This window comes from Protomyctophum parallelum (assembly GCF_964188405.1).
Source record: "Protomyctophum parallelum genome assembly, chromosome: 3".
NCBI classification, from domain to species: Eukaryota; Metazoa; Chordata; class Actinopteri; order Myctophiformes; family Myctophidae; genus Protomyctophum; species Protomyctophum parallelum.
In genome coordinates, this window is record NC_139698.1 from 33,489,795 (window position 1) to 33,506,688 (window position 16,894).

Sequence of the window (16,894 nt, forward strand, 5' to 3'; positions counted from 1 at the left end):
ATGATCTTATCTGTAGCCTATAAAGGTCTACCAACATATCTTGCCACTTTTTTATTTCCATTAACAAGATGTGTTGTGTGACCTTTTCCAAAGTACCGTGTCACAGCACTGCTATCCAATAGCTTTTTTCAATGTCAAGAAAACATATTTTTGTGAATATCCCTTTATTTTATAACTTTTATTTATTTATTTATTAAGCAAATTGTTGTTGTTGTTGTTGTTGTTGTTGATGACGATGATGACGATGATTATTATTCCTGTAGCGGCAAGCCGGCAACCTTTCCCAAGCCTTTCACAGTTGAATTGATTTGACGTCAGAGCTGAATGCGGTTGGTTGCTGATGCCCTCAGCAGCTCAACCGTTCGTTGAGGCTGGAGGGAGGAGGAGGATAGGATACGACTTGTCTTGCAATGCTTGCCTTGTTGTTACACGGATGAAACCCAACTGCTGTGGGCACAGTAGGCATATTATAGAATAGCTCCCCGCGAATGGGCATCGGCTTTATTATTTGACTGCTCCGATGCAGTAGTTTAGGCTCCACTCTGAAGCAAGACAAGGGGAAGATCGGAACCGAGCCGCAGTAGCGAAGCAGACCTGCAGCTGCAGGGTCCACAAGGCTTCATGTTTGCTGGAGAGAGGGTGGTGAGTCGAGCCGTAGTAACCTTATTAGCCTGCTAGCATGCTACACGCTAACTACAGCTTAGCAATGGGTGCTAGTAGCTCCATAGCAGTGGCACCTGTACTTATCTAGCAGCGCTTAAAGCGTGCAACTGCCGTGTGTTCTAAGGATTGCTTCAAATAGAGGCTATAACTGGTGGGTTTTGTGAACGAGCATTTCTTACAGCCCACAACGCCAACTCCACAATCAGGTAGTTGGCTATTGGCTAACGTTTATTAATCAATGAACAACAAGGGGGAACTACGTTAGCTTAGGTGCTCCTGCTGCCGCTGGGCCTGACGTCTGTCTGAAGCAGCCAAGATGAACGGCGGTGGTGTCGCACGCCGAAAATAGCCGATCTACAAGTTCACAACGCGCTTTGTGGACTTGTAGTTCTGCTATTTCGGTTGCTGCTGACTGGCCTAAATGAAAACTTTACACAGGGCTCCCTCGTAGCAGCATGACATGAGGCAAGCCCGACAGCAGCTCAATGTCTCATGATGTTGGGGGTCCTACCGTCATCCTGTCAAAACAAGCCAGCGCGTGGCCAGAATATCCTCACAGCCGACCTTATCCTGATCGGCTTGTACTTTTTAAATCAATGTATTCAGTTTTCTTCTGTTAGGGATTGAATTTAATTCATTCCACTCCACCTGCCAGCCCTTATATCATTGGGGTTTTGTTCAGCCAGGTAGTGAGTGAGCACTATAATTACAATATATTTATATATGAAGGTATAATATTTCCCATTTTCCCCATGGGTGTGGCATTAGATATAATATATTGTCCTAAAATAGTATAATGCGCCCCTCCATGTTAACTGCGGCAATCAACAGTTGCTGAGAGATTGCTGAATTAAGATTTCTCCTTGTTTGTTTTAGGGAGCTGGCACCATGGGTTTCTCCTACAGTCTCCGATGAACTGAAGTAAGCTGGATTCACACGACTCAGCCACTCCACCTGCCCCTTCAGTGAGGACTGCCCTCACCCCATCCCCAGCAATGGCAGGCTTCAAACGAGGCTATGATGGGAAGATCGCTGGCCTGTACGACTTGGACAAAACACTGGGCCGTGGTCACTTTGCTGTGGTGAAGCTGGCGCGCCATGTCTTCACTGGGGAGAAAGTGGCAGTGAAAGTGATTGACAAGACCAAGTTGGACACAGTGGCCACTGGCCACCTATTCCAGGAGGTCCGCTGCATGAAGCTGGTTCAGCACCCTAACATTGTGCGTCTCTATGAAGTGATCGACACTCAGAACAAGCTTTACCTCATCCTGGAGCTGGGAGACGGAGGAGACATGTTTGATTACATCATGAAGCACGAGGAGGGCCTGAATGAAGAGCTGGCTAAGAAGTACTTTGCCCAGATTGTCCATGCCATCTCCTACTGTCACCGGCTCCATGTGGTGCACAGGGACCTGAAGCCAGAGAATGTGGTCTTTTTTGAGAAACAAGGACTTGTCAAGCTCACTGACTTCGGGTTCAGTAACAAGTTTCAGCCGGGGAAGAAGCTGACGACCAGCTGTGGTTCCCTCGCATACTCGGCTCCAGAGATATTGCTGGGGGATGAGTATGATGCTCCAGCTGTGGGTAAGCAAATGATTGCAAGATCTTGGCTGACCATAAGGTCCAAACCACACCAGCTGCAACTCCTTGCAACTACTCGCAACTCCTTGCAATTTGCAACAAAACGAACCACACCAATCCAACTGCCGTTGGGAATAATGGTTGCAAGTTGCATGGAGTTGCATGGAGACCGTCTGGTGTGGTTAGAGCTTAATGATGTTGAAAAATATGAATGTATGAGGTTGTTGTTGTACACTTACAAAATGTACCCTTAATGTAATTCAGTGCTGGAAAAAAAAGTGGAACTTTGAGGACGTACTCCATATCCAGTCCACTTAATGAAATCGATTAATCGATGTTCAATCGATACGCACGGGAATCGATTTTTAAATTTTGAATCAAATAGTCATAAAAAAAAAAGCGGCCGCTTTTGGTCCGCGAGACGGCCCCATTTGGTCCGCGAGCCATGCTCGCGCCTCGCAGCACCGCAACGCCTCCTCCCCTCTCCCCTTCACTCGTGGTGGTAACAACAAGGAAGGAAGTCAACACAGCAGCCTGCAGTCATGCCGCCGCAAAGAAAATCTAAAGTGTGGTTGCATTTTAGAATATGCAAGGAGAACAAAGAACAAGTGGTGTACAGTGTCAACTATGTGACAAGAAATTGGCGTATCACATACGGGATGGGACAGGGGGAAAAGCCCTTGACCTCCTGGGCTCCGAGGGAATTCCAGGCGCGCTAATTTGAGCCGCGGTCATCCACACTTTTCTACCCCAAGAAAGAGCCTCGTCGGAAGGGTCTGAGAGCGGCGTAGACCGCGGCGCAAATTAGCGCGCCTGGAGCTCCAGGACTGTAGCCCTGGTCCAAGGCTTACAGCGAGCCTCTCTCTGACGCCTTGTGGAAGTACCTTCCACAGCCCTCTGGTCATATTTCCACTCCCGTGCGCTGTTTTTCTAATGCCAGCAAATAAACAAAACTACGAAACCACTCACCGAAACAAAGCCTGCTAGACCTTGGTAAAAGTCTATTCTCGAACCTGGGAAGCGTCTCAGGACCCCAGTATCTCTCTAAAATGCACTTTGTGCCATTTTAATAACGCAATGTACCCCGAATTTAAGGACGGTACCGCTATCCTACACTCGCGAACCGCCAGGATCACATTACTGGCGGTTCGCGAGTGTAGGATAGCGTTACGCAGTTAAATTCAGGGTACATTGCGTTATTAAAATGGCACAAAGTGCATTTTAGAGAGAAACTGGGGACCTGAGACGCTTCCCAGGTTCGAGAATAGACTTTTACCAAGGTCTAGCAGGCTTTGTTTCGGTGAGTGGTTTCGTCGTTTTGTTTATTTGCTGGTATTAGAAAAACAGCGCACGGGAGTGGAAATATGACCAGAGGGCTGTGGAAGGTACTTCCACAAGGCGTCAGAGAGAGGCTCGCTGTAAGCCTTGGACCAGGGCTACCAGGACTGGTGCTTTTTTTGGTGTTTTCACATCTGAGTTTCAATCGGAAGAGAAGCTAAATCCCTACATTTTCTGGATTATAGGCTATATAATCTTTTTTTGAGAGGTAATGCCTGTGTCAGGCAGTTGACTTGTTACGGTCGGATGTTTTATTAAGCCTAATTATTTGTGCGTCACTGCTTTCATGAAGGCTGCAACAGTTGTTGCTTCAATGCTTATCGTTTTAAATAAATGAGACCAATCCAAGCATGCCTTTCTCTCCGCTATTGTTTAAGGTGCGCGCCTCGCATCGCGCACCTCGCATCGCACCCCCCCCCCCGTTGGGTTTCGAAGCGTCGATGATCGAAACAAATTTATATTGAAGCGTCGATCATCAAAAACGTAATCGAAGGTCAGCCCTACTCCATAGTTTGTTCAATATTTGAAGTTGCCAGTTATGAACCTGTGTTTTGAGCTGGGTTGTAATCAGAAGAGATTTGCTTAGGAATTAACACAGCATGAGCATACCGTTTAGTCTTTAGTCTTATATAATATATGTTTTGTTTTGTTAATTTTAAGGTGCTTGGACAAAGACATGTTGATTGTGTCATACATTGAGTTGTTGACATATCTTTGGCTGCCATATAGCTACTTGGATGCAACTTTATCATGCATATGGTGTAAGTGGAACAGAGTAAGCTGAGTTGGGCCTCCTTTCAGTGTAGGTGTATGTCCTGGCTTTGCTGTTGCAGCATGCTTTTAACTGAGCTTGACACTAATCATAGAGCGAGCAACTACAGACTGTTACAAGGTCACTTCCACTAGTGTCATTGTCCAGAGGTGTTCCATTGCACTAAATTAACTGGCTCATTGATTTTTCTATGAGGACTGACAAAATGCAGACAGACTGATTTATGCCTTGCTGTTAGCCTGTGACTGATACGATGTTTCCCATCAGTTAAGTCCCATGAAGACAGCTGCAGCCCAATTTGGAACCTGTGTATTTGTTCACTCAGGTCTGAAATTCGTATTTTGGCACTCACAAGATCACTCATTTAGAGAATAGGCTGGAATTGTATCGATATAGTACTATTTGCTTCCTCAATTTTTGTTGTGGTTCTCACAACCTTTGGGAGGGATGACTTGGGCAAAGAGGAACCTGTGGTCACTCATTGGCTTGTATCACAAACACTTGTACACCCCCGCATATGTACTAGTAGTAATTGTCTCCACCAGGCCGAAGGCATGTGGGGAGAGTATGTTTTGCACTTCGTCCGTCCGTGTGTCCGTCCGTCCGTCCGTCCGTCCGTGTGTGTGTCCGTGTGTCCGTGAACAGCTAATCTCGGCCACCGTTAACCCGGTCGATGCCACATTTTGCACACACACTCCCTGGATGCCAACGATGAACCTCTGCCCCAAACTTTCCAGAACGGCCTGTTATAGCGCCACCAGGAGGCCGCTTTGTGCAAAACAAGTTTTTTCACAGTACACCTACAGATTTTGTCCAAACATCACGCAAATTAGTACACAGTCTCTCTAGAGCCATTCAACGAAACGGGTCTTTCAGATTTCTCAGACTCCATCCTGATTGGTTAAGATTGGCTTCCAAAGTTCACAGGAGTGCTCAGTTTCAAACAAAATGCTGCAAATCATGAACACATCGCGTGATTTCCGTGAAATTGTGCACGCACATTCCCACTAGGCCGAGGACGAAATGCCACATGAACAATTTCAACTCAGCCTCAAGGTGGCGCTATAACTGGCCCAAAAGTGTTTTTACCTCTAACTGCACGGATCTGTGGATAACCTGGTGGAGACCTGTGCCCAGAAGGGCACTTTTTCTAGTTTGAACTAAAATAAACTGTCCCTGTGCATTACAATGTGGGAATTGGTTTTTGATTGAAGTATTTATTAACAGTATGCAGAAAGGATACATTTCAAACTAGAAAAAGTGCCCTTCTGGGCACAGTTCTCCACCAGGTTATCCACAGATCCGTGCAGTTAGAGGTAAAAACACTTTTCGGCCAGTTATAGCGCCACCTTGAGGCTGAGTTGAAATTGTTCATGTGGCATTTTGTCCTCGGCCTTGCACAAAGCGGCCTCCTGGTGGCGCTATAACAGGCCGTTCTGGAAGGTTTGGGACAGAGGTTCATCGTTGGCATCCAGGGAGTGTGTGTGCAAAATTTGGCATCGACCGGGTTAACGGTGGCCGAGATTAGCTGCTAACGGACACACACACACACACACGGACACGCGGACGGACGGAGTGCAAAACATACTCTCTCCCCATGCCTTCGGCCTGGTGGAGACAACAAAAGCACAACTCCATACAAAAACTGTTACACTGGTAAAGCTGCAAGCATTACACTTGTTTACAACAGGGTCCACCATTTTCAATTCATCAGAAGTAGTGAGTAGTAGTAGTGAGTGAATCTATGCTATATTGAGAGTGCTTTGAACTTAACAGAAAGTTAGAAATCCAAATGAATTGAGGTTTTGATGTGCTATTGTTGGCTGCTAATGTGCAGTGTTTCCTAAACTAGTTTAACCATTGTTTATAGTAGGTTTCTCTTGCTCAAGACTGTCAAGATTTCATCAGACAAAGTCCCAGATGAAGCTAAACTTCTACAATTTTGGTCTCAGGCTAAAAGCTTCCTGTTTCTCGTGTTATTGTGTATTAAACTGAACATTGGTGCTGACTTACTAAGTGCTATAGTGTTAGCCTGGTTAATAAACCAGACTAATATCGCACGGATCCGCGGGATATTAGTCTGGGGAGGCTCAGCTTGGATTTCATTTCCAGGGAAACATTTTCTCTTTGACGCAATTGGTCAGAGCTACTGTCAGTCAAAGGTCTCAAGCATTGAACGTCACTGTACCAAAGCCCGCCCATATTGCATACCGTGTCCCTATTGGGCGCACACGTTTTCGTGTGTAGAAAATGGGCGTACAATTGAGCCTCTCCAGACCAAATCCGCCGGTAGGCAATTTTTTTTTGCCAACGGCTGATTCGGTCTGGTTTATTAACCAGGCTACTATAGTGTAGTCCCTTTTATACAGAGATCCTGCAATATTGCCAAGAAGATCTGCCGGCTGAGCTTTTTTACATGGAACCAAGCAAAGCTGGCCAAATGCCGCCATATGTGAGTTTGTACATAGAATGATGGCATTCAGATGCATTACTAATAGTAACACAAAAGCATGAGCCTTGAGCCTAATGTGACATCAATGATTTGACAGCAGTGACATTGCTTTCTAAACAATAAAGGTGGGTAAAACTGAATGTTGAGGTGCGTTAGTTGTGCACATTATACCACTCTTGAATTGAAACAGTGGTCCCATTCCCCCTCTGAACCTTGATACAGAAACGGAACAGCAAGCTGGAATAGCCTGAGCACAATATTCCTGCCTTGAACAAGGTGTGTGTGTGTGTAAAAGGGGCTAATATCTCTCTTTACTAGTGTCTGAACATGCCATGGTAGTACATTGGGTCTGAGCTTTTGATACCGAGTACTACTAACCCCACATTCTGCGTCTTGTTCAACATATTACTGCCTATTATCGGCAGCCTTGAGCCTACCTCAATGTTTTTACGCTGTGGCTCTACAGGAGGCTAGATTTGATGATGTCTATAACGGGGTCGCTACTCGCTATGTGTGTGATCCACTTTTGTTTTGCAGATCAGGGTAATTGTCTTTTAAGCAAATAAGCGTGTGCTCGCGGCGGTTTGCGTGGCTTCGTGCACGGCTGCGTGCACATGGGATGCAAACAAATATATATATATATATATATATATATATATATATATATATATATATTTATTATTTTTTTATCCAATTTTAATAAAATCTAGTTTTGGCACAGTGTGGTACAGTAGCTAGCTATTCACAAGATTTTCTCGTTTCAGCAGCAAAAGATCTACAAGCTCATATCGCGCCACCGAGTGGCGCGATACGAGCTTGTAGGTCTGCTATTTTTGAAAAATCGAAGAGCGACTGACATTTTTAGAATCTGATCTCAGGTCAGAATGGGTTCATCAGACCAGTGTGTGTCCGGCGGAAACCTCGTATGAATCTGATCTCAGGTCAGAATGGGTTAAGCATTAACACTTTGACTTCTATTCACGATCACGAGTTGCCCGAGTTAATTAATTGTAGAACACTTTCCCTGCGATTCGCGAGTTGCCCAAGTTATGTTTTCATTGTTTAATCCACGTTTTTGTTTTGTTTACAATGGTGAATTTACCTTACATTTTTATCCCACGATATCTCATTTTTCACCTGCCTAAACAATAATCCTGGGTACTACTCTCCCTCTGCCAATCTGAGGAGAGACCCAAACTTAGCTCATGCTTCCTTCAATGCATGAGGAGTGAGCAGGCCGCTTCTTATCACCTGACGGGGGAGTTCCGAGTTTCCCAGTAGGACCTAGCACGTGGAAGGAGGGTATCTACCCTAAGGGACACGGGGAGAACATGCAAACCCCACACAGAAAGGCCCTTTCGTCAACCCCATCTATGGGCGCTGATGACGTGGAGGAGAGGACACACCCACAGTGCCCCCAGGCCAGAATAAAACCCGGGACCTTCTACTGTAGCTGTGAGGTGACAGTGCTACCGACTGCGCCACTGTACCGTCCCTTGAAGATAGATTTTCAAGCCTTGATTTGACGGTGATAATGAAGAGACGGTAAATGCCAGGAGATAGAGACGGGGAACTACATACATGCAGCAAAGGGCTTTGGGATCGGACCCTGGTCGGCTGCGCAAAGGACTGTGCCTTAATGCACTGACCTGCCACCTGCGAAAAATCGCTGTGTCCCCTAGGGTAGGTACCCTCACAAAAAACATGCAGTAATCCTGGTCTCTGGCGCCTGATTGAGGGGAAAGGAACTGGTTGGAATAACGTGTTCCTTCCACGCGCTACGTCCAACCAGGGAAACTCCCCCCTGTCAGGTGTAAAGGAACAACTTGGACACTCGGGCATGAAGGAAGCATGAGTTCAAGTTCGTTGCTCTCCCCGTGTCCCCCATATATGGGGACTAGGTTGGCAGAGGGTGTATAGAGCCCAGGATCACATTAGATAATTGACACAGGGGTGAAAAATGGGTTACAAAATCGTGGGATAAGAAATATATAAAAAAAAAAATAGGGTGAGAAGTTCAGCCACGCGGTAGAGAGTAGAGACTGAGTAGAACCGCTGCTTCTTCGCCTGGAAAGGAACCAGCTTAGGTGGTTCGGGCATCTGGTTAGGATGCCTCTCGAGCGTCTCCCTAGGGAGGTCCTCGATGCACATCCCACTGGGAGGAGACCCCGGGGAAGACCAAGGCACAGATGGAGGGATTACATCGACTCACTGGCCTTGGAACGTCTTGGGACGTCACTAATGTTGCTCTGGAGAGGGAAGTCTGGAGCTCTCTGGTGGAGCTGTTGCCACTGCGACCCGACCACGGATAAGCGGTTGAAGATGGATGGATGGTTCTGATTCTCTACCAGTTGAGCCACTGCGGTGCCAAACATTCTTAATGTTTGCCATTGCACAAGCCCATGTTTACTTAGAACTTGGGTTTTTAGTCTTTCTACCACGAGGAGGTTTAGCTCAAAGGGGGTTTGCATTAGGGGCTGGGTGTTATTCAGTATGATAATACCATTGTAACTGTTGCAATTATTCCTAATTTGTTTTGTATGATAATACCATTGTAACTGCTGCAATTATTCCTAATTTATTTTGTATTTAAGTTATTTACTGCATGTTTGCTTATTCAATACATGTCCAAGTTGGACCGGAAGTGCCATTGTTTTGACTAATGCGGAACCCTTTATATGGCTGTCTGGTGTCAGGTAGACGGGTAGACATGGTTGCACACGCACACCTGTCACTTGACAGCGTGATGCAGAAGTTCCAAGTTTGTGCATCGCTGTGTTCATGGCCAGGGCACAGTTATCTCATTCCCTTATGCTTATAGAGCAGCCAGTTAGGTATGTTAATGTTGTTATGGCTTATTGAAAGAAAGCAAGAAATAAAGCCTGCAGCACCAGTACTACAGAACTGACTTGTTTTTAAGACATCACTGGGAGTGACAACCATGTTTAGGCATAAATGTTCACAACACAGAAACACATTATGTTGAAATGAATTAGCAATGAATTTGACTTTGCATTAGAAGCTCAACAAGCCATAATTTATGCGTCCTTTATCCATGGGGAATCCTTGACTTGCAGTAAACGATGTGGAGTAGTGGCCATTGAGGACCAGTGTACAAGCTATCAAGGGATTTGCCTGCTGATGTTCTGTGCTGTAGCTGTTTCGAAGGCCCAGGCATCTGCAGTGTCTGTGCGTCACAACTGGGTCTCCAGAGGGCCTGTTAATTGCAACCCTGATTACTGTTGCCTGCTGCCGGTGGATGGGTGGAACAGTTAATCCATCCTATTGTTTGGACTGGGCCAGGAGAGGACGAGAAAGAGGCAGGCTGCAGTGATAACCCAGACCAGGCTGTGTTGACACAAACTGCCAACACAATGTGGCTTCTATCTCCAGGGCCTATGCAGGGTATTTGTCATTATCTATAAGCAATAATGCACAAGACTGTTAGTTATTGGCACTGGTCTGCTGTGGTTGTAGTAGGCACATCATTGTATTATTACGAGTGTATTACTCGTATAACCAGTAAGGCCATATATGGAGCGTGTCTTGAGTGTACAGGGTTTGATGAGGTCAGATCAACATATTGAATGTGAGAACAGGTCAGCTCCATATATGGAGATCTAAAGGTGGCAGCGGGGTCAGTGTCTTGAGTGTACAGGGTTTGATGAGGGCACAGGTAGGGCCGAGCCTTGATTTTCGGGCCTGTTGGAGAACTCTAGTTCTCGCCGGCTGCCGTGCGCAACTGCACAAATGACTTTGAGGCAGGCCCGTCTAGAGTTTAAATGGACAGGTATCAGTCAAAAGGGAGACATTGAAGAGGAAGGATGGATGGGGAAGGATCAACATATGGCAGTGATGTAACTAGGGTGCGTTTTGCGTCCAAAAACGCACTTTATAGTTTTGGGACGCAATAGACCATCAACCTGTGCGTCCATGGGATGCACTACTGTACTCCCACTGAAAAGAAATCGCGGGGAAAGAAAATGCAGTAAAACAATAATCTACGGAAACGATCATTTTGTATGCCCACATCCGACCTCATCCTATGTTCTAAAAAATAAAATCCATGTAGAAATCGTTGTAGAACCACTAATTTGTAACTACATTGTCAACACAGCGCGCCGCCATGTTGCTCAGGCGAGCTCTGACCGGGGAGCGGAGCGCTCCGAGCGCAGCCTCTAGAGTAGACTAGAGCCGTTTAGAGAGAGAGAGTGACGACAATTGAGTGATCAGTGACGCTTGCAGCCCCACGAATAAGCAGTGAACGGAGATGTCGCAACTCTCTCAACTAAACCGCGCTGCCTCCGACAGAAATATTTAGGGGAACATGTTTTAGCGTGACAAGCAGACCCGATTCACAATAACAGTGACACGCCGGTATTGTTGTTTCTGTTGCGTGTGTGTTGTGCCACCACACATTAAAATGGCACCAAAGAAATTTCCAAAGCCAACTGCAGGGCAGCAGAAAATATTAAAGTTTTCAGATTTGGAATTGTATTCACTTCTTTCATACATTTCTACATGAATATAACCACATTATAACAATCAAAAATGAAATGATAGTTTAATGCTGCAATTTGTAAAAATGACAAAATGTGACCGACAACGTCGCTGAAGTGGGACTCATCAAATGTCCCTGGGACTCATCTACAAGACCATCCCTGCATCCTGGGACTCATTACATTGGAAACCTAGTTACATCACTGTATGGAATGTTCTGACATATATCCATATACTAATATTGATGAATAATTGCGACAGCAGGTCGCATTTACTATGATATAATCCCTGATTTACTATCATCCCTGATGATGTCATAGTGATGTCACGAGACCTATGTCATAGTGATGTCACGAGACCTGGGCACAATACTGTATATGGGGGCTTTCCCCATGTATGGGCATTGTGACTGACGTGACGTAACAAAAAATCATATTTTTAACACTATTCATTATACACTACTGCTACATCAGCATCGGTGGATACAGTAATAGGTAAATAAGTGTATTCTTTTGGGAGATTGCAGCAGAACGCCTCTCAGCTAATCAGTGTGAGGTCAGGCTCACTCAGAACTACTGGTATAATATAACATTTTCCATTGTGAACTAAATTTATTTAGTAATTAGTTTTATTTATTTTGCATTTCTCCAAAACTAGGCTGCATCTCATTAATATTCCTGAGGGTTTACATATATTTGTTAGAGTGCAGTCAGTGTAAAGTCTCCCTTTGCCATGCTCTGGGGGGATAACTACTAGGGTTGTCTCACTCCATGTTTATATCATGCTTATTTAAATATAATCTTTATTTTTAATGTGTACTGTACTATTTCTGTCCATGGCAGTGTGTCACAGTAATTTCTCATCTCCTGTTAGCCTTGTTTATCAGCTTTGTTTTATCAGCCGTGGTGGACACAGTGATGTGTAAGAATTGCCACCATTGTTAGTAGGTGAATAAATAATACAAGATGTTTTCCACTTGGTACCATGGAACACAATGGAAACATGTGTTATCTTTTTAGCATGACATTTGACTGTACTGTTAACAAACTTGTTAATAACGTATTCAGTCAATCAGTTGTGTGAATAAGTAAAACAATGCTGATCTTATTCAGAAACCAAACCAACCGACCAGGGATGTACTGTATCACTTGTGGGGTGCGGATGTCGGGACACAAGGAAGGTGTTTTGTTTGTGGCACCCCTATGGGCAGAAGTGCAAACACATTTGATGGTGTATTCTATATAGAGGCTCTTCAACATGCAGGGTTTTCCCACGTCGATGGATTATGTGACAATACATGATAAAATGTGTAGCAGGATGTGCACACTTCACATACCCCACACCGCAAAATGCACTTGTCGTTCGCCTCAGGGATTTACCTAATGACAGAACAGTCTGGATATGCACCCATGCGTGCACAGGCACCACAGGCGTGTTTAGGTGACAACTAGGCTGTTAGTATGTGTTGCATAACACGCTCACGTAACCAACCGATTGAGTAGCTTTCCAGTAGAAACTGTTTTTAAACAAACACGCTAATCAAAAGGAACGCCATCGTGACATTCTGTTGAAATTACTACCTAACCTTATACACATTCTTGGTGTATGATAAGACTGCAGTAATAATAAATAGGTCAGTGTTCAATGTGAAATAATGATCCAAATTAGGTACAGAACCAATGAAAATGAATGAATTCTTGTTTGAGTTTGCATGTGAATTGACTTTGAAATGTAGAAGATGCAAAGGTGTGAATGTCACTGCACTGCCCCTTTTGATCTAGGATGCGTGCAGCACCAGCACTTCCTGTCTTGGTGGAACTTAACTAGTCTATGCAAGTTGCACGAATATGTATGATGAGCCCAATTAATACCAGAGCTGGTTTAATGCCACAGTTTATTTGCTCCCTTTAACCTAGGACCAGGTTTTTAGAGGTGTATAAATGTGTATTGTGCAAGTGGATGATTCTGTCGATGCAGTGACATTACATAAACAATTATAGCCTACTAACATTGATTGTTATTTTGTAATTACTTCCGGAAGCAGCCTCACATTGAACTGTGACACTGGAGATAATGTGACTGAGGGTAGGCTGAGATCGGCAACAATAATAAAAAGTGCTCCCAGTACTTGAAAGCAGACATCTGGGCACATTTCTCAGCCCACAATTGCAAATAGCAGATCTACAAGCACGCATATGCTTGCTCAAATGTTCAATCTTTAAAATTGAATGTGAAGATTGAACATCTAAGCTACAGTAGGTCTGTACCTTGTACATTTGTATTAATGGAAGGAGAGTGATTGTACTTCCATGACATTAAATTAAGAATCTTAGAATTGAGTCAAATAACGGCCAGTGAAGATTCACACCTACTGTCTTCATTATAACATACAGTACTAAGGCATGACATCGTTTCACAGAGCAGAGGCAGTGAAGAACATGAAGTGCTTAATTAGATAATTGAAGAGGTAAGCGTGTAGGTTGAGTGTCTGAATGAGAACCCGAGTATAGACCCATAAAGCCTGTCACAGTGCCAGTATGGTAATAAAGTGTGTCCGTCTGTCTGTGTCCTGTTGAACCCCAGTGAGTTGGCTCAGGGGAGTAGCTGGTTCGTAACTCAAATATATCTCAGGGGAGAGGGAAGACAGCAGTGGTGTGTTTCATGATGTGAGTGATGACTGGAATGTTTATGTCTGTTTCCCCTGTTATTCACATGCTCACGCACACTCGGCCAGCCTGTTCCGATTCCACTAATGCGGGTTCTTACTAATGACTCTAGGAAATGTCAGGTGTCGTCTAGGACGGTTCATGTAATTCTTTGAATTTATGATTGCAAAAATTTGCAGAGCAATTGTCCCTCCAGGCTAAGCGTAAGCGTAAGCTATAGACTGGAACTGCAGTAGGCTAAGGATAAGCAGGCGGCAGTGGCTCAAGAGGTAGACCGGCTGCTTGGGAATTGGATGGTTCCCAGTTAGATTGTGGGTACACACTTCGATTAAGTTTTTGATGATCGACGCTTCGATAAAAATTTGTTTCGATCTTCGACGCTTCGAAACCCAACGGGGGGGGGGGGGGGGGGGAGGGGGTGGGGGTGCGATACGAGGTGCGCGATGCGAGGCTGGAAAACCACCTTCCACCAGCTCCAGGCGCGCTAATTTGCGCCGCGGTCTACGCCGCTCTCAGACCCTTCCGACAAGGCTCTTTCTTGGGGTAGAAAAGTGTGGATGACCGCGGCTCAAATTAGCGCGCCTGGAGCCCAGGAGGTCTAGGGCTTTTTCCCCTGTCCCATGCGTGAAATCTCGCCGATTTTTCTCCCCATTTGCGCCATCCCGTATGTGATACGCCAATTTCTTGTCACATAGTTGACACTGTACACCACTTGTTCTTTGTTCTCCTTGCATATTCTAAAATGCAACCACACTTTAGATTTATTTTGTGGCGGCATGAGTGCAGGGCAGGCTGCTGTGTGTGTGTGTGTGTGTTGACTTCCTTGTTGTTACCACGAGTAGTGAGGGGGAGAGGGGAGGAGGCGTTGCGGTGCTGCGAGGCGCGATCATGGCTCCCGGACCAAATAGGGCCGTCTCGCGGACCAAAAGCGGCCACTTTTTTTTTAATGACTATTCGATTCAAAAATTTAAAATAGATTCCCGTGCGTATCGATTGAACATCGATTAATCGATTTTTTTGGGTCAGCCCTAGTACACACCCTAGTGTATAGTTTGAAGTGTCCTGGCCTGAACTGAAACTATGAGTTGTGAGCTTGTAAGTTAAAAATTCAGAAATGTAAACTTTAATCAAATGTAACATTTTCAAATTGATTTAGGAAATGTATTGATCAAAATTCCTGCTCTAGGAAATCTGGCATAGTTTGGGCTATAATCACGATGAATGTCATCTCAGAGTTCTGAGAGCCTGTGGGACTATGGGTCCTCCAAAACTGTGTTCATATTATCGACTATGATCATTGTACCCCCTTCATTTGTTAAAGCAGGTTAGGTTGTGTCTATTTTTGAAGAGAGGATGTCTCCTTCTATTCCTTTTCGGGTTGACAGACATTTGTCGCCTCCTGAGTCCTTGACTCTAACCTTTCTCTGAAGCCTGGGGCACCGGAGACAGCAGCATGTTGGCTTGTAAGACAGGTTGTGTTGCTACCAATTGCTGCAGGCTGTCTGTCAGTCAACAGTGGTGTTGAAATAAACTAGACTTAGTACACTCTGCCAGAACTTGCACAGTCATATGGTTACAACCTAGTCCTAGCCTAATTATACAGCTTATGTATATGTGCAAGGGCCTATTACAAATAAAATAATTGTAATTATCAAAAAAATATATATATATTTTGGTGTAACACTACCTGTGGAAAAAAAGCTCCCAGCCGCCACTGGTCGGTGGCGGTGCAGGTTATTTGGGAAAGAGGTCACACCATTGTGACAAATTCACTTTTTAGTCGCACTGGATAGAGTTTTGGACGCATGTGTGACACTGAAGTAAAGATCACGAGTAGGCTGTGCTGATGTAAAACAAACCCATAGAAATAGAATAATAACGAACAGACAATTCCATTCATACTGTAGCAACACTTCTGTGTCAAACGCAGAAGAGGAAGTAATCAATCAAAGGTGACCTCCATGCTTTGGTGTGATGTGGAATCGGCATTTGGCATGCATGCATGAAGGTCCCTTTAACCATTGGAATAAGCATCAGCAAACTTAGTGGTGCTTATTATGATTTATTATGCAGAAACATTTTCAAATTCTTTCACCAGCATGTTATTTGTATATGGCCTCACTATCGATGTGTCTTAACCAATTGGCTGGCTTTGTCATTTAAAATCCAGCTGTTGTCTGCTTTTGATGGAATTCCCCGTCAATTCATGTACTTTATCAATATGAAACTGTCTAGCTGAAAGTCAACTTTTAACACTGACCCGGTTGCTAGGCAACGCCTTCGTCAGTGTGTTGGGGCTTGTCACCCCAGACACCTGGTGTTGGGGGTGACAAAGGCGTCGCCTTCCGATCCGATGTTCGGATCTGATTTGTGATCTTTTACATCGCATCGCTCCCGATATATTAACGTTTCTGGAGAAAGATAAACATTGTGAGTGAGCTACTGCTAACACAAGCCGTTTCTAACAATGGTGGTCTGCGATCAGCCATTTCTCTGCGCTGGTTACACAGGCTCAGCTTGCCAGTTAACTTTGAATCAGTTGAATAATGTTGATGTTTTCTTAACATGAGGCCTGATACATATTTTCAACTGATCTTTAAATTAAACAAATGCACCTTGGGGTCACGGTGCAAAACCTATCACAACATCTCTCGATTGTGGCCTTGAACTTTCTACCTAAATCCCTTTGGGGAACCCTACTGGCTTCTGCTGAGCAAGGGTCATGGAAATCTATCCATTCTTGATTTTGACCGTGACCTTAATTGTGACCTCAACCTTGGAACTTTGTGACCCCAAACTTAATCATCTCTTTAAGGTAGCCTTCTGATCATTCAAAGTTCCAGGAAAATCTGCCCATACATTCTCAAGCTTATCTTGCTAATAAACAGACAGGACCAATTAATTACATTACCCTGTTATGTA

General features: G+C 44.6%; 1 protein-coding gene across 1 annotated transcript in view; it reads left to right on the top strand.

Annotated features, from left to right (window-relative positions):
* Positions 1-382: 382 nt before the first annotated feature.
* Positions 383-16,894, top strand: part of snrka (SNF related kinase a) — a 51,163-nt gene continuing 34,651 nt past the window's right edge. The window contains exons 1-2 of the mRNA XM_083762279.1: positions 383-642; positions 1,540-2,247. Coding sequence (XP_083618405.1) covers positions 1,659-2,247 — 589 coding nt within the window. The 5' untranslated portion in view covers positions 383-642; positions 1,540-1,658. The remainder of the gene's footprint in view (positions 643-1,539; positions 2,248-16,894) is intronic.